Genomic DNA, 21,491 nt, shown 5'->3' on the forward strand with positions numbered 1-21,491 from the left:
AACGCTGCCGCCCTGCCTGGAACAACGGCACATAACTGTCAAACAAAACCCAAACAGTCCTGACCCGCAACAATATGAAACAGGAAAATACCACCGTGTAATCCATTTATTTCAACAAAGTAACTGTATTCTAAATACCACCTTTTTAAACGGTAACTGTAACGGAATACAGTTACTCATATTTTGTATTTTAAATACGTAAGGCGGTACATGTATTCCGTTGCTCCCCAACACTGTTTTTAATATGAGTATATGTCACCACTTCTCATTTCCTTTCCTTCCACCTCGTGTACTCATTTGTGCACACACTCAGCATGTTGAATAGTCTTCCTTGTACCCGTGTATTGCCCATATTTGGGGGAGTTTACCTATAACCCCATCTTACCTTCAATGAGCTCGTCTTATTTATTTTGAAAGCTGCCACCCATCATTTCCGGTGCCTCTCTGAGTTTCGGCCTGACTTGACGCAGCTGTTGCATGAAACACTGAAAACATGACCCGACAACAGCCACACGCCAACACGGAGGCACTCAAAAAACCTCCAGCCCGGAGCCAAGTCCTCTCTGTTTAACCAGGAACAAGTACGAGCGATCGGAACGCTTCAGATCACCGCCGAGTTTAGACGATCGTCGGGCGGTTGGAGTTATTGTGAGGGTGTATGACTGGGCTGAACTTTGCCAATCCTGCACACTGACGCTGCACAAACGGACAGTGAGGTGATTTCCATTTGGCCAAACGCGGAGACACCGAAACGCAATATAAGACGACGACGACGACGACGACAGGAAAACAGAATACAAAAGCCTCCGGGGGGAGTCGGGGATGAGTGAATGCCTGCAGTCGGATAGTCAAGTTATACGTAATGAGGAAAGTTTGGAGGGACAGCGCATCAAAGGAAATATTTTGGAGGCAGGTTCCTATTAAAGTGGCACTCTGACTTCAGTGGCGTAAACATCAAAATTACTATGTGCGAAGTGGCCATGGGGGAGCAGGACGGGGAGATCTCGGACGTGGAGCAGTGCTCCTCTGTGGCGGAGAACGGGGTCATGTTGGTGGTCAATCACAGCCGGGCCCGTCCTCCCCTCAGCGTCGTGCTGGCCACCGTGCTCTACTGCGCTGAGTTCATCACGGCCGCCGTGCTCTGCAGCATGTACCATCACACCGAGGATGTGATCTGGATGAGCTTCACCATCGTCTTCATGCTGGTGCCCGCTGTGCTCATTCAGCTAGCCTTAACTTTCATCCACAGAGACCTGGGTCGGGACCGTCCTCTGGTCCTCTTCCTGCACCTGCTGCTGCTGGGCCCGGTTATCAGGTAATTGGGAAACGTGGCCAGTGTGTGCGCTTGAAATCAGGATACTTTACTGCTTGTCATTTTTGTTATTACACCTTTTTACCCACAATAATAAGGTTCGTCTGTGATAAATTACCATTTTAGGGGCATTTAAAAGCAGAAGAAAACACCCCCAGTACCCATGAATCCAGTTTAATTTCCAGTCATTCCATTTTTGATTTTACACTGTAGGGAAGTTCACTAGATGTCAGCCACTGCTGACTGCATGAAACGGTGACAAGTAGCACATAAACAGACAGTTAAATATATGTTTTAGCAATAATGTTACAGATTTTTACAGACTTGATGTTTCTTTATCTGCAGTGCAGTATATAAACACCGTACGACTTTTAAAACTGAAAAAACAAGAGCGGTTTTTCACTGATTGCTGACATGTTCGAGACAAAGCAGTTAACAGAGGAAACTTGCATGTTGAATCTCATTAGTTCTCCTTAAGTCCTAAGTGGGCATGCAACTTCCAGTTTCCATGAACAGTGCAGGACAGTTAATGGTCTACAAATTGACAAGTTCTGCAGAATGCATTAAAGCCTGGCAGCAACCTCTGAGAGCTGGAATGACTCTGCAGCAGGAGAAAACTATGGAGACAAGTTGCTTAAAGACGTAAGATGCATGATATAAATGAAAAGTAACACCGGTTAGGGTTCAGTACCTTCATGAACTACAAACAAACTGCCACTTTAATTAAATCTAACAAGTCTAACAGTTGCAAACGTTGGAAAATTTCATTAGCTTTTGCTCGCGTACCCAGTAAACTGAAAACTGCATAGGACTATCAGTCATTTTTGATAGCTCATAATCTCCTGTGGTTGTAAGGCAGATATAATCTACCCTCTCAGATGAGTTTAAGCTGCCTTTTTTCTTGTAATATCTGTTTTTTGACATTTCATCAAACACGACAGGAAGTCATCTTTGACTCTGCAAAGCTGTAATGAACTCTAATCTGGCCACGCTTAAATATATCCACATCTACTGATGTCAGTCCCTTGCTGTTCACTCTTGCAGCACTATGGTTGAACCAGTGTTTTTGCACTGAATAAAGATTTGCAGGTTTGGTAACCGAATCACACTCCAGATGGAAAGCGCGTCCATTGTGACGAAGAGGCTAGATGAGTGAACATCACAACCTCCCACATCCTTCAGTGTGTTGACTAGTAATAGACTTCAGAACAAACAGCTTGTCCGATGATATCCGTCGCCTTTTTTAAATGAAAGTCTCCCTGATGGCCAACCGCTCGACGGTTGTGGTCACTCTGTCAAATGACTGCACAACACTTACTCATGCCTTTGTAGCACATGTTTCACACTTATGACTTGATGCCACTCGATAGTATGACCTCATCTTATGTTAATGGCATCCAAAGGTCTCTGTGCTGCAGACCAGTCAGGCAAGAGAAAGAGGAAAGGGGTTTTGGATGTTGCTGCAAAGGTTTCTTGAAATAACGCATGCTTTATTCTATTCTTGTAGGTGAGACAAATGAGCACATCTAGGAAAAAATAACACCAGTGCATACATTTCAGTCAAGCAACAATGAGTGTATGCTAGCTTTGATAAAGCTAGTTCGTTTTTAGAGGGAGGAGTTCTGTTTAAATATGCTCAGCTTGCACTTCCATGTCCGTTGATCTGAGCTGAGATACCTGTTTGGCACATGTTGACTGATGTAAGAAAACACAGGTGGAGGCGTACCATGTATGAAAGGAAACATGCATGAACTTCAAACCTATGCTTCCGTCCCTGTTTCTCTCCCTGAACTTTGATTTGTCTCTGGAGTGCTCAGACGTAATGACGTGCATTTACAGTGAAACTATAGGGCGTGTACCCTTTTGTCTTCTGTTGCAGATTAGGTGCCCTGGAAAGAACAGTTTGCAGAAGGAGGCACGGCTAAAAGTTGCCTTAATTTATGGCTCAGCTTTCAGCAAAGCCTAAAAAAATCCCAGTTTAAATATATTTGAGCATAATTTACATATTTAAAAACAGATTGTGATTAAATTATAAATAAATGACAGTCACAGGCAATGCTTTGTAATGCCAATCAAAAGTCAGGAAATCTCAAGTGCTGAGACAACACTATTGATCTAAGCTTATATTATGTAGTGTAGTGTTCAAATATGGTAAAAGAATTCAAGACTCACGTTGTTCCTGTTTTACCAGTTTTAGTAAGTGAAAATTGCATCGCAAATCATAACAATGTAGCAGCGACATATAAAGAGTATCTACTTGCATGCTGGATTGCAAAATAGAGCAGTGGTTCTTACTGTAAATGAAGTAAGGCCTCAGTATCTGGCATCCAGCCACTAGTATCTAATTATTAACATATATAAGAGATAAAGCCACACGAAAGAGTAATACAGAATGATATTGGGAGATGTTAGCAGCAGGAAGCACAACTTAACATTGGTAAAAATTTAACTACATTTACTCAAGTACTGTACTCTTTACAAGTTGCACAAAAAACTTTACACTGTCTTTAAGACAAACAGTCAACACACTATGTGTCTCCAAATGTGGTGTTTTTGAGTCTTGGTGATGAACTCAAGCTTTAGTAACCTGACAAAACAATCTTAATTAATGACTTATTGATTCTCTTGAGTGAGCTGGACGATAGAGAAGCCTCCATTATGGAGGCTGCTATCAGAAGACGGGCACACTGTGTCCAGAACGGAGTAGCTGTGGTCAGCACTAGTACAGAGTCAGGCTGTTGGTTTGCTTGATGCTCAGTTGGCACTAAGAGTCCCAAAGTCTGCCAAAACATTATCCCCCACACCATTGCATCACCACCAGCAGCAGCAGAAGCCTGAACTATAACACAAGGTCGGATGGATTGATGCTTTCATGTTGTTAACACCAAGTTCTGACCCTGCCATCTGAAAAGGCGCTGCAGACATGATCAGACTGGTCGGACCAGACAGACTTTTTCTAATCTTCTCTTGTCTGATTTTTGTTAAGCCTGTGTGAACGCTAGCCTCAACTTTCGGTTCTTAGCTGGCAGAAGCGGCACCCAGTGTGGTCTTCTGCTGCTGTAGCCTATCTGATTCATGTTCAGAGATGTTCTTCTGCATTCCTTTTGTTGAATTTGAGTTACTGCTGCCTTCCTGTTAGCTTAAAGCAGTCTCGCCATTGTCCCCTGTTGTCTGGAATCAGCAAAGGCTTTTTGGCGAGAGAACTGATGCTTACTGCATATTTTCTCTTCTTCAGACAATCCTCTGTAAACCCTAGAGATGTTTGTTTGGGGAAAATTCCAGTAGATCAGCAGTTTCCGAGATACTCAGACCAGCCTGCCTGGCACCAACAACCATGCCACATTCAAAGTCACTTAAATCACCTTTCTTTCACATTCTGATGCTTGGTTTGAACTTCAGCAGGTCATCCTGGTCATATCTACATTCCTAAATGCACTGAGCTGCTGCCTTGTGTGTTTTTGCATTTGCATTTTTAAAGCAGTTGAACAGGTGTACCTAGCAAAGTGGCCAGGAAGTGTTTGTTGTTGCTTCCACGTCACAGCTAAATAACTTCAAACACCCCTGTAGCTGGATTATGAAAGGAACCAATCAGAAGAAGACATTGTTTTAAATAACAATCCGGTTTAAAGTATTACATCTAAAGGATATTAGAACTGTGAGTTATGCACAAAAGTTATAGTAGACTGTACGCATAAAACATAAAAGGGGGAAAAACCATGATTGGGACCTTCTAATTAATAGGCATAGATAATTTCACATTTGGCGCTTTAATAAATGGGTCCTGATCATGTTAACAGTTTCAGATTGTGTTTTAAAGGAGCTTAGAGTGACTGATTAAAAGGAGAAAATATCAAGGATGGTCCTGCTGCCGACCTTAACAAAAAACAGCTGGGTCTGTCAGCTGTATAAGTTGCTGTCTATCCAGCACACATCTCACCTCCACCTAAAAAAGCTTTGCTCATGCCAGTGATTCAAAATGGCCTTTGAAGCAGTTTTCTGCTGACTGCATGTCTAATGCTTTTCAGTTATCATCCATTGTGTATCTGATGCCTGCCGGTAGTGCAGCAGTGAGGCCGGAAAACAGACACCATGATTGTTTCTGCAGTACAGCTCATCCTGTTCTGCATCATTATGGACCGCGCTGCTGTGAATAAATCACCTCTGGTGCTTCTTGGCTCAGATGGGAGGCTTCCTGTGTGACTTAGGGATGGCGTAATTGCTGATCTCGTGGCCACACCGTCAGACATACCATATCTGCTGTCAAGAGAGGAATCTCAACCCTTGATGTTCACAGATAACTGTATAGATGGTCCATTTTTTTCAGAGCCTTGTATTACTGGTGCATGCATCTGAAAATACTCTGACAGTCAACGTAAAACAAAGACGTTATCTAATGAGAAACTTGTCTTGACTTGTCTCTTTAAGTGTATGAAACCAAACCAGGGATACACAACACATAATTGCTTTTTTGTCAACCAGGACTAGTTGAAACATGCTGAGCGTCTTATGTGTCTCAACCTTAACAGTCTGAGGAGGCTTTGCCACTGAAGCTGATTGCATAATCCCAAGTGACCAAAACAGGAGGATGTTGCTAAAGACTTACTGAAAGAACTTCCTGAATGCTCTTCTTCCCTATATAGTCAGGAATGTCAGCATTTCTTGAGTTGCTCGACCTTGTGTTTTTTAAAGGCAGTTCCTCTTCTTTCGTGGGGTATGTGGCCCGCAGTGCTGCTGTATTTGTACACTGAGGGGACAGATTGCATGTTTAGACTGCAAATACAGAGCAGCAACCAATGTTTCCTTCTATAAATCTATAAGATGCTTCTGTTGAAGTCGGGGTATTGATCCTCTTTGCAGGTTCATTTGTATGTCATGCTGTTGTTGTTTTTTTTCCTTTCTCTAAGTGAAATTCAGCCTGCCTCTTGGTCGTTTTACAGACTCCTAAGTGGAGACTGGCTCAGGTTCAGTGCCATCATTTTGCATCCCGAGTCTACTGTACTGCCAGAGTTCCAGGAAATGATATCAGATTGTGTCTTCTCCGTAACGCTGTGGCAAATCCTGTACATGAAAGTCAAGTGGCTTTCCTGTGACTGCCAGCATAAAGAATAAAGTATGCGTGTGCTTGTGTGAGGCTGAGTGACTATGCGATCTTTTTTCCTACTTGCCATCTAAGTGTGGGTCAAACACAGTTCAGGCATTGAACAGTGGATCACATAAACACTACAGCTTTCCTAGAAAAAAGCAGCTGAAGCAACAGTGTCGGAAAAGGCATTCCAATAGAGTGATGTGAGATTTAGTGCTCCGGTGGGAATACTCAGAGGGCTGTGTTTTGAATACAGATGTACAGCGCTGTCCGTTCCTGATTATTTCAAATGAATATTATTACAGTGTTGGCATACTTGCACTTTGGCTATATCACCTAAGTCCACATTCAGTTTATTTTTCCTTTTCATGACGTTTGTTGAGCATTCAGAGGCTTTATTTGAAGCAAGCAGCTATACATTTTCCACAGAAATCCTTTTCAGTGCAAAACCTGTTTTCCCCTCTTTATGAATACTGCTTTTTTTCCCCCCTCTGTGACCAAACACTGAGAGCATTTACCTTGCAAACCTTAAGGGAACCACACCCTGAGACTTTCTGGTAATCCATCCAGGCCTTGTGGAGCAGGGTAGTCCTCCTGCTGAGTGCCCCCTGCTGGACTCTCAGTGCTGTGTGCATTTATAGCTGTGATTTGCAAACAAAGGCTTGCTCATTCTTCTGTGACATGCATAAGAGCAGTGTTGTGTCAGTGCCGTAATGTCCCAACCTTTAAAAACAAATTCCCGACACATGAGCCCCAATCCTTTCCCTTCTTTCCTCTCACACGTCTGATTTGGATCCTCTGCTGCCCTTCAGCGCTCACACTCTCATGTGCTGATTCCACAACACAGACATCACAACATACCAGCGTGGCGTCCTCTAAGTTAAACCCAACATCGCACTGCCCTCTGTTGGTGTGAAAACATTACTTCGCTCACTCTCACACACGCCTCTCTCTCTTCCTCAGGTGTTTTGAGGCTCTGGTGATCTATTTTAAGGCAGGTAAAAAGGAAGAGCCTTATGTCACCATCTCCAGAAAGATCAAGCTGAAGAAGGGAACGGGGACAGAGATGGAGTGGGAAATTGGCCAAACGGAGCGCATCCTGGCCACGCACAGGAATGCCTTCAAACGCACCGCGGTCATCCAGGCTTTTCTGGGCTCCACGCCGCAGCTGACGCTCCAGCTGTACGCCACCATCCAGGAGAAATACATCCTCCCTACAAGAAGTAAGAATCACGGGGGGGTTTCAGATGATTATTCCAGTATGAGGGTATCTTTAAAAGAAAATCTTAATAATATTAAAATGATGAAAATCATTCAGGTTGGCAGCTCTTTATAACTATGAGTCATCACTTTGATTTGATAGTGTATCAAAGAAACTGCCAGTGTTAGTTTATGTAAATGCAGTCCACAAATACTGGGAGATTTACAGCAGAGCTATAAAATGTTATTTAAATGTCACATTGTTAACAGTTGTATCACCTTTAGTAATTACAATATCTGTAGATAAGTTGTCGAGTATGGCAAGGTTTTCCCAAGCCAGCCAAGACTTTGTAATTCAGTGTGTGTTGTAACTGAGCTCCTTGAGGAAGACGCCTGTGCAGACACCCTGCGGAGGAGGATGCCAGCAGAGTTTGAAAAAAAGTTGTTGTACGACTTCATAAAGAGAGAGAAACATGCAGGAAGTTTGTTTAGCAGCTAAAAATAAATGGATAAATGAATCAAACCGCATAGAACCAGTCATGGCATGAGTAATCTGATACACGTTGGCTGTGTTTCTGGAAATACTTGGATGAATCTTGAGAGTGGTGCAGTCTGTCTCTGAGATTTCAAAAAAGCAAAAGCTCTGTGTAAATCTGAGTTTCTGTGACAGCTCAGACGTGGTGAAAGAAACCACAAAGAGTCGACCTTTTATGCACAAAATGCCCGTTGCTTGCATTTTGACACAAAATATTATTGGAAAACTTCGCAAAATAATCTGAACTGATGTCTGCAGAATATTGAGAGTGCGTTCTTTTGTCAGATGAGGTTAAGATGGATTTGTTAGGCTCAGATTTTAGCTTATCGTGTCGGCTGTCAACCCACAGAGGTGGGTGTTGGACGGTAAGGAGCCGTTAAAGTGCAAAAGATGTTACGTTAATGATATTCATGGATGGCGCCGTAAATGTCTGTGAATGTGTAAAAATGCTGGCTCACAGGATTGCTGCCATTTTTAAAACAAATCTGGCAGAAGGAGAAGGATCAGGCATGACAGTGATCCAAAGCACCTTGAAAAAATTGTCAAGTCAAACTTTGACCCGGACGCGTTGTCTGGCTTAAGTTTAGAAAACATTTTGGGTTTTTCAAACTAAAATGACAGAAAAACACAAACTGGAAACAACATTGCCTGATAAATAATAGAAATCGGTGTTAAAGAACTACACTTCCACGCCAAGCAGGACGGGGTTTGCATTAAAAAGTAAAAGGTAGAGATGAGAAGTGTGGAGGGGGCGGAAAAAAACAAGATTTAAACCGCAATAGTTCAAACGTGTACTGACTTTTGTTGCTTTGGGGCATGTATTCTTAACAATGTATATTTAAACTTTTTTTACTTTCTAATTTTACACAATTGAAAATATGCAAATATAAAACGGATGCTCTAACTTTAAGCTTGGTGACATCTGTGCTTACAAGCAGATGTGGTGTAATAGTTTTTAAAGAACTCCTGGGACCCAAAGCAAACTGGTGTTCTGGGTTTTTTTTATTTACAGCTTCAGGCATAAATGTTGTTGTTTGTTTTCTGTGAATAATTGAGATCTAGATTTTTTTCTGCACACTGCTTAAGCGTAAAAACGGCAAATGTAAAGCTGCTGAGAAGCTGGAGGTGTGCAGTCTGTTGTCTGTGCTCGTTTCTTCTTTTTTGACACTTTGCCGTTTCCATTTTTATTTTTACATGATTTTATAATAAAGTGAAGAACATTCATAAGCAAGTCATAGGTTTGTAGACTTCTACATTTATGCAAAGAGTCAATGTTGGTCCTTCTTTACAATTTATGCAGTTCTCTTTTGCATGGTGGATTTAAGCTTCTGTGCTAAATTCTAATTGATTCCGATTCAAGTTTTATCAGGACTGAGAGCTGATCAATTTGTAGGCGTCTGCCTTTCCACTTGCTTTTTAAGAAACGACCATGGATTCTTAAGCAGATGAAGATGTGGGGAGGTTACTAGTCATTAATTCAGAATGTTAATTGATCATCTCTGAGCCCTTTAGACATCACTATCATGTTGGAAAGTGTTCAGATTGTCACCACGTTGCTCCTGAGGGGCCACACGAGAAATTGGGACTGTTGTGGACGTCCTTAACTTGTGCAGCCGTCCACAGTAGTCCCAGTTTCTCATCTGCCTCTGCCAAAACATCTGGACATGATTATATTATTTTGCCCTTTACCAAAGAATAGTGACTAAAAAAAATAATAAAATTTAATTTTGTTTTATTAAACATTATTTTTAGGTATGTGTGGCAAAGTATAGATGTCCTGTGGCTAAAATTAACAAACTAAAAATAACTAAAATTCAACCTGTGTTTTGCAATTAAAACATTTTTTTCATGATGTTCTGGAAGTAGGAGGTATATTATGTGCAAGAGCAGTAAATAAGCCACAGACAGACAACACAGAAGGTCTACGGAGCATGTAAGAAAGCACATTCTCACTGTTTAGCTTGTTAACACGTCAGTCTTTGCACTGCTTTTAGGACAACTTGAAATTTTGACCTGATGATGGCACTAGAGGAAAGACTTTTTTTCCCTCTGTCCATCTAAAAGTAGTTGAGATTGTTCAGAGTGGAAGAGAATGATACCCAGGCCAACAGCCCAACTTCTCCTCCCCTCCTGCCATGCTGCTGGTGCAGTTAAAGAACAGTTTGTTTGTTTTTAACTCAAATGCTAATATCATCTTGTTGAATTGGCAGAATTGCAAGCTACATCGTGACCTTCAGAATATATAAGTGCTTCTTAGTTGTTTCTTGGACTTGACACATTTCTGGAAAACCTGATAATCCATCTGGATATTTCTGGAAAAGTTGCCTTTTTCACTCTTAGTGTCCCATAAATATTCTGAGGGAGTTCAAGTCAAGTGACTTAACAGTGATTTCAAGTAGTCCTTCAAAGTTTTGTGCTCATTATCCTGCTTCAGTGGGAATCCTTTCCCCAAAAAATGCATTCGAGAGAATGAAGCAGGTCTCTGATGAATGGATGTCTGCTTGAAAGACTGGTGTTGATCTCCCTAAATCCAGTGAAGGCTTTACCCCATCATGTTTCACCACCATTCTCCGGTTCTTTTTCTGCTACTTCAACAAATCTCACATTTTATCAGCAGCATGAACTTTTCTCCATCATTCACAATGAAATGCTGCTTTGTCTCAGCTGACCATTAGATTTGGTTTCCCATCTTGATGCTGCTCGTCTCAGAGAGCAGTATCAGAGAGCATTTCTCCAATGAACTTTTACTGATTGAAGTTTTTCTTTGTTGAGAAAATCACTGTTTTTCTGATGAAGGCGCTCTTGTGCTTTTTTTTTTTCAGTGATGGTGTGAACACTTTCGATTTGGAGCCAACAAATTCAGCTCCTACAAAGACTAGATTAATGCTGAGCCCCTCTTTCCTTGCAATAACCGATCGATCTCTGACACCTTCACTTAGTTCTAACACCTGATGCTTCCCTCTTTGCAATGCTCTAGTTATTGCACTGCAGACTCTGCAGTATATTTCTTATTTTCGTGTCAATGAACTTCCTGAGAATTTCCAGGTTGACATGAAATTTTGATGCGGTGTCAGACCCTGCTGTACGTCTGTTAAATTCTGATCCTTTTAAGTGAATAAATCATGTTCTCTGTGCCCAAACTGTTAATAAACCTACTTTGTAACAGTTTATAGTTTCTTGTGATTTTTGAGAAGTCTAACAGGTCACTTGTGTCTGTGTTTCCAGTGGTGCTGATGGTCATCACCCTGATCTCCATCACCTACGGGGCCCTCGTGTGCAGCGTTCTGGCCATCCAGATCAGATTCGATGACTACAAATTACAGCTGCGCCCCTGTGCTTACCTGTGCATGATTGTCTGGAGAGGCTTGGAGATTGCTACCCGGGTCACGGCGCTGGTCCTCTTCAGCACGGCACTCACTCATTGGACGATCCTTGTCGGCATGGTTAACCTTCTTTTCTTCTTCTTCCTCCCCTGGGTTGAGTTCTGGGCCAGGAAAGGCTCTCTAACTGAGAATGTGGAGAACAACTTTTCTAAGCTGGACACTGTGGTGGTGCTGTGCATGTTCACGTTGCTGTACGCCTGCATAAACATCTTCTGCTGGTCGGCGGTGCAGCTTGACCTCACCCATCAAGAGCTCATCGAGAAAAGGCAGCAATGGGGCCGCCTGGCCATGTACTACTGTGGGCGCTTTATTGAGAACTTCCTCCTCATCACGCTCTGGTACTTCTTCAAGTCAGACTTTTATGAGTATGTGTGCGCCCCGCTGTTGGTGGTCCAGCTGCTGGTCTGCTACAGCCTGGCTGTGCTCTTCATGCTGCTCTTCTACCAGTTTTTCCACCCTTTCAGACGCCTCTTCAAGTACAACGTCCACGACTGCCTGCACTGCGTCTGCTGCCATAAAAAAAGGCGTGGAGAGCAGGGGAGTCGAGGGAAGCCGGCACACTCGTACTCTACGTCAGCCACCATGGTGGTTGGGGCGGAGGAGCCGGTGGAGCTGCTGGACACTCAGGGTTCACAACCTCCTGACCTCACCAGCCAGCTTGGAGAGCGGGAGACGGCTATTGTTGACGATATGATGGAGGCGGCCTAAGTAATCTAATATAAAGGTGCATCGCTGAACAAAGTCTGGAGTAGCTAATATGTGTGTTTTTTCAGAGAAAGTGAGGTGGCATGTCAGAGAACAAACTTTTGCCTTTTTCTCTTCAGTTCAAACTTCTCGTTCTGTAAGGTATTTAGGGTGACTCCTGGTGTCCCATACACTGAGGGCCCCACAAAGGTCGGTACACGAAATAATGTAGCGTGCCGAGATATGCAGCGACACACAAAGGCCGCTGTTGAGAGGGCCGCCTGAGCCAGGTGTGAGGGGAAACGTGCCAAGTGGAGTGTCCCAAACATCGACCAGGAGACCACACTGTTTACTTAATCTCAGGGTTTTCATAGCATGAAGGCCCTTTTGCACAGGTTTGCATCTGAAGTAGGAGACTTATTAACAGGGAAAAAAAGTAAAAACACACTAACAGGAGGATGACAAGTAAAGGTCAGAAGATGAATTTATCTTCCTCATACCAACTGCTGTGATGAATACCTCGTCTTGTTCATTGTCCACTGTGGCTGGCTTTTGTTTAAAAAGAAAAGGAGGGGCTTTGTGTTGTGAAACAGAAAATTACAGATGTCTAAAAGCCTATGAGAATATTTTTGTGTCTTGTGTAACACACAGGAAACTGAGAACTAGCCTTATTTTTGATGTTGCATTAAGGAGACTGACACTGATGAGCTTCTATTTTATTGAAGTGCTTTAAAAGTCATTCTTATTTTTTAATGTTTTGTCCTGTTAAAACAGTGCCTTCACTGCTACTACTGTGTTACTTGAACAATAAATAAAATTATATCTGAATATTCAGGCTTGCTTTTGTTTATTTTTCTTTTATTACATTTACATATACAGCAGTACACCTTTTCTTGCCATAGAACAACTTGCATAGCCGATCAGCGAAGTGAGATATATCGTATTGTGCAACATATACTTCCTCATTCCTGCCATCCATGACAGTTGATCCAGTTTCCGGGAGGTAGGAATGCGATCAGCAAGACTCAGGAAAACTTCCTGAACAGCGCAATTTCAGCCTCTGCTGCTTTTGTTTCCTTGTCTCATCACCATCACACACCTGTAAATGAAGGAGGAGTCCAGACAAGCAGGGATGAAATAAAAGTGCCAGCAGCTTAAAGGATGCAGTGAAGCTGCTCGAGTCGAGATAAAGAGCTGAACATGGCGAACTGCATTGTCAACTACGGCTTTTCAGCCTTCATACTGGTAAGTTTTTCATATTCACACGTTTGCGATTTCAGTTTTCAACGGAGGGGTTTTGTAAACGCAGATGTGGGACATTTACGCACAGCTTTTGCGCGCAAAGTCACGTATTTCAAATACATTTTTTCAATGCTTGCAACCATTGTGTGATGGAAACATTGTTCTGGTTATGTTTGCAGTTTGTGTGGATGGCCATCAACATCTTCCTTTTTGTGTATTTTTATTTCTTCTACGACTTGGGGCCGCAGTTCTTCTACACGCGTCATCTTTTAGGGGTGAGTAAAGATCTTTGTTATGATGCTCGGTTCATTACTTTTACCAAAAACAATTACTGCTTCTCTTCTTTAAGTGAACTTAAGTTCAGACGAACGGGGATGTAAATAGCTGAGAACAGCAATGGTGTTGAGCTTTTAACTTAAATGCTCTGTGTCGAAACTATGTTAAACTGCATCAACCCTGACAAGTACGAATTGCAATAATATAGAAGAAAAGCGACTTTAAGTCACACATAGACTATTTGTATATATATGTTTTCCCCTTTATGTATAGTGCGTCGTTTGGAGAGTGTTGTCTGTCCCATTCTTGTAAAGATGATGGTTTTTGAACGTGTCTTCAACCGTTCATCTCCAAGAGATTAAGCTAAACTGTCAGAGAAACATATAATATAGCAATAAAAGTACGTTTGTTTGTAACTTCGATCTCAACTGATTTTTAAATACAGTGTATTAATTAAAACCCCATATGACTCAGAAGCATGTACCTTGATCTGCCCATAAGTTGTGAGATGTGGAGGCAAAATATTCTTCTTTTTGCATAAATGTCTTTATTACACACCGAATGTATTTTAATTCATGTAAACTGCAACTTGATGTGTTCAAGCCCCATGCAATCACACAGAAGTACTTCTTAGAATGTTGCCATATTAAAAATTCAATATCGTTGGACCCCAAATGGTTATTTAAATAAGCAATGTGTAAAATTTAAGGGGGAAATTTCTCTAACTGACAGCAGACTTTTTTTTTTTAGCAACAGTGAGAGGCCAGGTCCAGCAATAAGGCAAATGTGGTGGAGGGTAACGCCTTTAAATGGAAATAGGAACTTAAGTATATTAAAAAATGCAATGACTATTACCCTCTGTGATTTTTGTGAAATGATGCTCATATGAAGATGCTTTTTATTTTAGTCTGCTTTGCCTTGGGCCAGAGCTCCTGCAGCTGTTCTCAACTTTAACTGCATGCTCATCCTCCTCCCAGTGTGCAGGAACCTGCTGTCTCTGCTCCGAGGCTCTTTTGTGGTAAGTTCCTCATGCTTTCATTAAGGATGGACCGATCCGATATTATGTATCGACATCGGTCCGATACTGACCTAAATTACTGGATTGGCTATGTAAAAATGTAATCTGCATTAACAGGGAAGGGGGGTACAAAGAAATACTCTTTTTTTTTTTTTTTTTTTGTTATTCTCATGTCTAGCTTTTAATAAATAATTATCTGAATCTAACAACCAAAGTTTTCATCTGATGTAAAATGTATAGAAGTCCATTATTGTATATAGTAACGATTAAGTCTAATAGTTCGTAGGCTATAGTACGTTTTTCTTTGGGAAGGTACCATCTGTGCTGGCTGCAAAAATAAACCCCCAAAACTGGTCAGGTGGCCACCCACAACCTCAGACACCATTAACCAGCATAACAATGTGGTGCACTCGTAAGGCGTCCTGGAATCAAACCCCTGACATCTCATGTCTGTTTTGTGATGAGTTTGCATGTTCTCTGCATGCTTGTGCAGGTTTCTCATGCTGTCAAACTATGTAAGGTTCAATTTGCTTTGTGCTTAGAGCTTAAGTTACTTTTTACTGCTCGCTGAGATTATTACAGAGAAAGGATAACTCATCAGGTTGAGTAGCTTTCTGTTTTGTAATAATGTCACTCCCATGTTTTGCCATTCACTCCCTTTCTTTCTTTGTCTTTTCAGCGTTGCAGCAGAACAATGAGGAAACAATTGGACAAGAATTTGACTTTCCACAAGCTGGTGGCATACATGATCGCTCTGATGACAGGTATGTAATGGTGAATTTAATTTATATAGTAAACGCAATGTAAGGTGAAATTGTGCGTCTGTTCCTCCTTATGTATCTTATGTCTCTTTTAAGTAGATATTGGAATAAAATCTGGCAATATTCTTCCGTTTAAAGATGACATTTCAATGTTGTTTCTGTCTATTTTTGTTTTGTTTTTCAGGTGCTATAGTTGTGCTATAGTCATAGCGACATGAATTATGCTCCAACAATAAAAGACAAAGAGACAAACTTCTCATTTTCTTTTCAAAAATGTGTTTTTGAAAAGAAAATGACACCCGTGCATGGGTGTGGTTAACTATTCGCCACACTCTGCAAATGTGCCTACATGAGTGATAAGCACATGTTTACTCAAGTCTCACAGTAACACGTATCTCAGTCTATTGTGAAGTTACAGTAAAACTGACAGAAAGATTAATTTTTCTCCCTTCCTTCCCTCAATCACGCAGCCACACACACAACACACACAACAAGTCAACAAGTGATATGTAAAGATCTGGAATTAATTTTGGCAAGACAAGTTACAGGGAAATGACTAAGAACATATGATAACAAAAACCTTTTCTCAAACGAGCGACTGCAAATATTTGAAACTCAGAAAGCTTGAACTGTTTCCTTTGATCAACTTGTTAAAAACACTTTTCACACTTTTTTTTTTTTTTGCAAACAAATACAAAACTACATAAAGCAGCCGTGACGTGTCTCCTCTGTGTCTTGTCACAGCTGTTCATACGATCGCTCACTTGTTCAACCTGGAGCGGTACAACAACAGTAGACAAGGTCTTGACGACGAGCTCAGCACCGCTCTGTCCGATCTGGCTGACACAGAAAACACCACCTACCTGAATCCAGTCCGTATAACCAACCTTGTAAGTCATCTACGGATTGCTCCGAAACTGACATGAAATGAAACGCATCTCTCAACAAATACAGAGCTTTGCATAAAACAAATAACAGGACTCATACTTATCATTTATCAAACTGCAAAATGTGGGGGTGCCGCTTTCGCTCGCAGGTGGAGCAGATGACCGCGTGTCTCATGACTTAATGTAGGTAACCCAGGTTCATTTTTGACCTGAGACCCTTTTACTGTGTCTAATGAAGACAAAATAATAATACAATTTAAATAAAGCAACTTATAAATGTGCCGCTTGCAAACTTAAAGGGGAGTTCTGCTCTGCTAATGGATCAGCTGGACATGTGAACACTGTGACCAAGACCTGAAAGCTCACGCGTCTGCTTGTGTCTCAGGATCCTCAGCAGATTCCCACCTACTTTGCCTTCACCACCATCGCCGGCCTCACTGGTGTCGTCATCACTCTCGCGCTCATCCTCATCATCACCTCCTCCATGGAGGTCATCAGACGCAGCTACTTTGAAGTGTTCTGGTACACGCACCACCTCTTCATCATCTTCTTCGCTGGTCTCGTCTTCCACGGAGCCGGGTACGAGACAGGCTTCAGCCTTTGTTGACTTTGGCTTGCGTGTTGTTATTTTTGCAAGCAGGTTTCATTTGTGCAATTTGCACCTGCAGGCGCATTGTGAGGAGCCAGCAGAGGACAAATCCACCACACAACACAACTTTCTGTAAAGATCACCCTGATGACTGGGGACAGATTCCTGAGTGTCCCATCCCTCAGTTTGCAGGAGGGTTTCCACAGGTTTGTCCTTTTGTACAGAGAGTAGTAAATTAAAACCTTCATCAGTGAAACCTCGTTAACCTCTTCTTGGTTTTTTTTCAGACCTGGATGTATGTGATTGGCCCGATGGTTATTTATCTCTGTGAGCGCCTGGTTCGTTTCATTCGTTACATGCAGAGAGTACAATACAAGAAGGTATGCTAGACTCACATTTCACCTGCTGCTTCTTCCACTTTTTTTGCATGTGATCCTAATCCATGTGCTTTGTCTTCAGATTGTCATGCGACCCTCTAAAGTGCTGGAGCTGCAGCTGATAAAGAATGGTTTCAAAATGGAGGTGGGTCAGTATGTCTTCGTCAACTGCCCAGCCATCTCACAGCTGGAGTGGCACCCGTTCACCATGACGTCTGCGCCCGAGGAGGATTTCTTCAGCGTCCACATCCGCTCGGCAGGCGACTGGACCGACAAACTCATTGAAATCATGAAGAAGGTACCAGAGGGAGCAGAGGGACCCAAGTGAGTCAAACAATCTGACCTTATCCAATCTGTTACTGTAGATGTTTCATGAGGAGGTAACTATTACTACCTGTAATTTGTTTTGTTTTTTTTAAGCTTCTAATTTTTCTGGGTAAAATCAAAACTATTGTTTTTGTCTAAAACTGTAACAACACGCAAATACGTGACTCTGAAGAAAGAGTCCAAATGTCAAAGCATCTCTGAGCAAGATAACAAACTCGGATTGCATCAGGTGATCCCAGCTTCAACTTGTATACAGTGTAAGCGTGCATAACTGTGTACAAAGTATCCGGACTGATGCCATTATTAAACATTTTTAGGAGAAATCAAATTTCATGTTTCCAGATACTTTAATGGAGGCTGTTAAGCCAACTAACCCACATATATGGAACGTTTATTCACTGTAATGAGATCCATGGTAACTAAGTTTTCTCACAAGATCAACATTGCAGCTTTTTTCAAGGGTTTTTATTGTACCAGATTCCAGTTTGCACTTTGTTACAGTGTTGTCTTTTAGAGCCAAGGATCAAACGGTATTTTTGAAATCTTTGCAGTGAGATTACAGTTTCACTCTTTGTATGAATGAGTATTGTGCATGCATAAAAAGAAACAGCCACTGCAATTTAGCTGAGGTTAAAAAGGGTGTGGATTGGTATGTGGCATTTATCCAGATTACCTACTTATACAAATTTAAAAACCGATTTCCCAGCAGTCGTCTCCAAAGTTCAGGAATGCAGTTTGAAACTTAGGTGAGATGGACAGAGTCGCCCACAAAAATGCACAATAAGTGCACGACATAGCAACATCAACTTTACAATGAAATTTGGTCTGAAATAAAGGGCTTTAATTAAATGGGACTGCTAAGTCTGACATGACTCGTGTGTTGCAAGGCTCACTTATGGCTATGATTGTCATGTTAGTTAGCTAATATAACAAAGACAGATGCTAATAAATGCATATTGCAAATGAATTTGTGAATTTTGACACAGTCATAAATGACACTCATGTTTCAGACAAATTCCCTAGTTACACCAAAGAGTTGGTTTAACGAGTACTACTAGTACTTTAATTGTTTTTGATTATTGCTAAAAAAAATTGCCATTCTGTTATGTAACTGGAAAAATTGTGTTGCCATTCAAAATAGTACATCCTCCAAACAAACAAACAAAAACTGAAGATTATAGCGTAGCAATAAGCAACAATACATGTATATTTAAACTATAACAAGCCTAAGTGGGAGCCTTGGAGTGCGCCACAGGAAACTGCAAAAAAATCAAAACCTTTACAAACTGATACTGACGTCCAAAGTCACATCCAGCAACTCGTTTCTTGACGACCTACAACTAGCTCTTTGAAGACGTCTCAAAACCTGTAGTTTATTTTTCTTGTTAAAAAAAATTCTTTTTGCCCTCAGGTTGGGCGTGGATGGACCTTTTGGCACAGCCAGCGAGGATGTGTTCGACTACGAGGTCAGCATGCTGATCGGTGCTGGCATCGGCGTCACTCCATTTGCCTCCATCCTCAAGTCCATCTGGTACAAGTTCAAAGACTCTGATCCTAAACTGCGCACCAGGAAGGTAACTTAACCCAACTGCTCCCCATCAGACTGTTTATTATGAAATGGATGAAACCAATTCATATAAAGATTATTTCTTTATCCCCAAGGTTGGGACAACAATAACCTTAGTGTTAGTTACTAAATGCTTTTGACCTTATGTTTGTGTGAGATCAAACCAGCTCACTTCTTCTATTCAAACCTAACACAGGGCCTTCAATTGTCCTGTAAATAAAGACGCTTGTGTTTGAAACAGCACACCCATGCCAGAGGATGAGTCATTGTTTAACATGCATTTGCTTCCTGGTTTCAGATTTATTTCTACTGGCTCTGTCGGGAAACGCACGCCTTTGAGTGGTTTGCCGACCTTCTACAGGTGCTGGAGAAAGAGATGGAGGAGAGAGGCATGGGGGATTTCCTCACCTATAAACTCTACTTGACTGGATGGGATCAGAGTCACGTACGTGTGTGAATCAGTCATCAACCTACTCCACCCTCAGACCAAAGTCCACAACAGCAGTTTGATGTCATTTCATCTCAAGCTCAGTGGGGTTTTTTTTTCTCTCCCTCCACAGGCTACTCACGTTATGGTTCACTTTGATAAGGACACTGATGTAGTCACTGGGCTCAAACAGAAGACTCACTATGGCCGGCCCATCTGGGACAAGGAGTTTGAACAAGTCCGCAAAGAGAACCCCACGTAAGCTTAAAAAAAATTCTCTGGATTCAAACAAGTGCTTAAAAAGACTCAGAAGAACAAGAACTTTTCAAAAGTTACCTTAAAGCTTTGAAAATGTAAATATTTCAGAGCGAAAATGCCATTAGTTCTGTATATTTCTCCAGTTAACTAAAATAGCTCAACTCTGTTGCATTTATATGGCCTGAACTACCTACTTTTTCATTTCACTGATAATAAAGATAATGATTTTATAAATTCTCGCACAGTGAAATCTGCTTATTTCAATATGTTGGGTCTAATAATATTAATGTAAAGATGATATTGTCTCAAATGTCATCTTAATAATGAAATAATATTTAATATATTGTGCATTACACTTGAGGGAAAGACTAAAAAAGTTTAATTTTGTCATTATGGATTATTAAGTCTGAATTAATAGACTTTGACCTTTTAAACTGCTTAAATATAAAGCCTACAACCTCAACTACACAAAAACTGCAGGAGGCTGAATCCACTGTGTGTGTTATTGATTGTAACAGCATGTAGAATCTGAAAACGAGCACGTTTTCATAGCTGTAAAATAAATGAATGGAATAAAAGTTTGAATGATAAAGCAGCTTTGTTTTATTTTTCTGTGTGTTTTAGGTCCATTGTGGGAACTTTCTTGTGCGGCCCTGAAGCTCTGGGGAAAGTCCTGGAGAAGAAATGTGCCAAATACTCAGACGTGGATCCTCGCAAGACCAGATTTTACTTCAACAAGGAGAACTTCTGAGCAAAAAATAAAATAAAATAAGCAAACGAGAGAAAAACAGGAAGCGCACGTTTACATATTCAAAGTATAACAATCAGTTGGAACTTTGTCTCGCTTCAGAAGAGAAATGTCAAAACATCAAGGAAAACCAGCGTGACAGGACGAGTGTTTACAGACCTTCCTCCATCTACTCTGAAGGGAGTACAGAGGCATGTTGGGTCATTTTAATCAGTGGTGCTCAGGGATTTGCCCCATTTTTACCATTGTGAAGTAAGGAATCACTGAGGCTACATATATATATTATATATATATGTATATATTTGTGTCATATTAGGCTGCATTATTGTAGTACTTGACTAAAGTTACAGGGACGATTTATGCTGTTATTAAGATGAGGACCTTGGTTCTTAGATCTACTGAATATGAAGGTGTTGACAGAACGTGAAAAACTTTTACTTTACAAAATACTCACAAATGGAGTATATTTACTATTCATTATGATCTTATAATCGTTTATCTTCCACTCAAGACAACTGATTACACGGCTGATGCACGGTTTCTACTGTATATAACCCATTGTTTGAATGCATGCATGTAACAGGACACAAAAAAATTTATTTTTCTTGGCAGGAGTTTACCAGGAAACAGGTTTACTGGAAAAATATGAGGCGCAATTACGACCTCCTGTATTCGAGCGTTTCCTTATCAGAAAAACGTGAAAGATAAAACCATGCCAGTCATTAAAGTTAGTGGTCAATGATCCTCTAAAGATGTGGAAGAAAACAATTCACCTGCTGTTTTTCTTGTAAATAATTTCTCATGAATAAAAGAAAAT

General features: G+C 41.2%; 2 protein-coding genes across 2 annotated transcripts; both read left to right on the forward strand.

The window, feature by feature from the left end:
- The first annotated feature begins 180 nt into the window (after positions 1–180).
- On the forward strand, positions 181–13,027 carry xkrx (XK related X-linked). Its single transcript, XM_026145551.1, has 3 exons — positions 181–1,315; positions 7,359–7,618; positions 11,356–13,027. Exons 1-3 carry the CDS (start codon positions 966–968, stop codon positions 12,219–12,221), a joined length of 1,476 nt encoding a protein of 491 aa, XP_026001336.1. The 5' UTR covers positions 181–965; the 3' UTR covers positions 12,222–13,027.
- A 52-nt stretch (positions 13,028–13,079) lies between these two features.
- On the forward strand, positions 13,080–21,490 carry nox1 (NADPH oxidase 1). The gene is made up of 13 exons (XM_026145500.1): positions 13,080–13,442; positions 13,619–13,714; positions 14,623–14,733; positions 15,413–15,497; positions 16,239–16,384; positions 16,767–16,960; positions 17,050–17,176; positions 17,258–17,350; positions 17,430–17,671; positions 19,086–19,248; positions 19,540–19,686; positions 19,802–19,926; positions 20,551–21,490. Exons 1-13 carry the CDS (start codon positions 13,398–13,400, stop codon positions 20,675–20,677), a joined length of 1,701 nt encoding a protein of 566 aa, XP_026001285.1. The 5' UTR covers positions 13,080–13,397; the 3' UTR covers positions 20,678–21,490.
- Position 21,491: the final 1 nt, after the last annotated feature.

Source organism: Astatotilapia calliptera, chromosome 2 (genome assembly GCF_900246225.1).
Source record: "Astatotilapia calliptera chromosome 2, fAstCal1.2, whole genome shotgun sequence".
NCBI classification, from domain to species: Eukaryota; Metazoa; Chordata; class Actinopteri; order Cichliformes; family Cichlidae; genus Astatotilapia; species Astatotilapia calliptera.

What these genes read in the sequence shown, in the direction of transcription:
- xkrx (XM_026145551.1), top strand. Translation starts at nt 966, where the DNA reads ATGTGCGAAGTGGCCATGGGGGAGCAGGACGGGGAGATCTCGGACGTG. An exon ending in CTGCTGGGCCCGGTTATCAG is followed by an intron (nt 1,316 to 7,358) that starts GTAATTGGGAAA and finishes TCTCTTCCTCAG; the next exon opens with GTGTTTTGAGGCTCTGGTGA. An exon ending in ATACATCCTCCCTACAAGAA is followed by an intron (nt 7,619 to 11,355) that starts GTAAGAATCACG and finishes CTGTGTTTCCAG; the next exon opens with TGGTGCTGATGGTCATCACC.
- nox1 (XM_026145500.1), top strand. Translation starts at nt 13,398, where the DNA reads ATGGCGAACTGCATTGTCAACTACGGCTTTTCAGCCTTCATACTG. An exon ending in AGAGAGTACAATACAAGAAG is followed by an intron (nt 17,351 to 17,429) that starts GTATGCTAGACT and finishes CTTTGTCTTCAG; the next exon opens with ATTGTCATGCGACCCTCTAA. An exon ending in CTAAACTGCGCACCAGGAAG is followed by an intron (nt 19,249 to 19,539) that starts GTAACTTAACCC and finishes TCCTGGTTTCAG; the next exon opens with ATTTATTTCTACTGGCTCTG.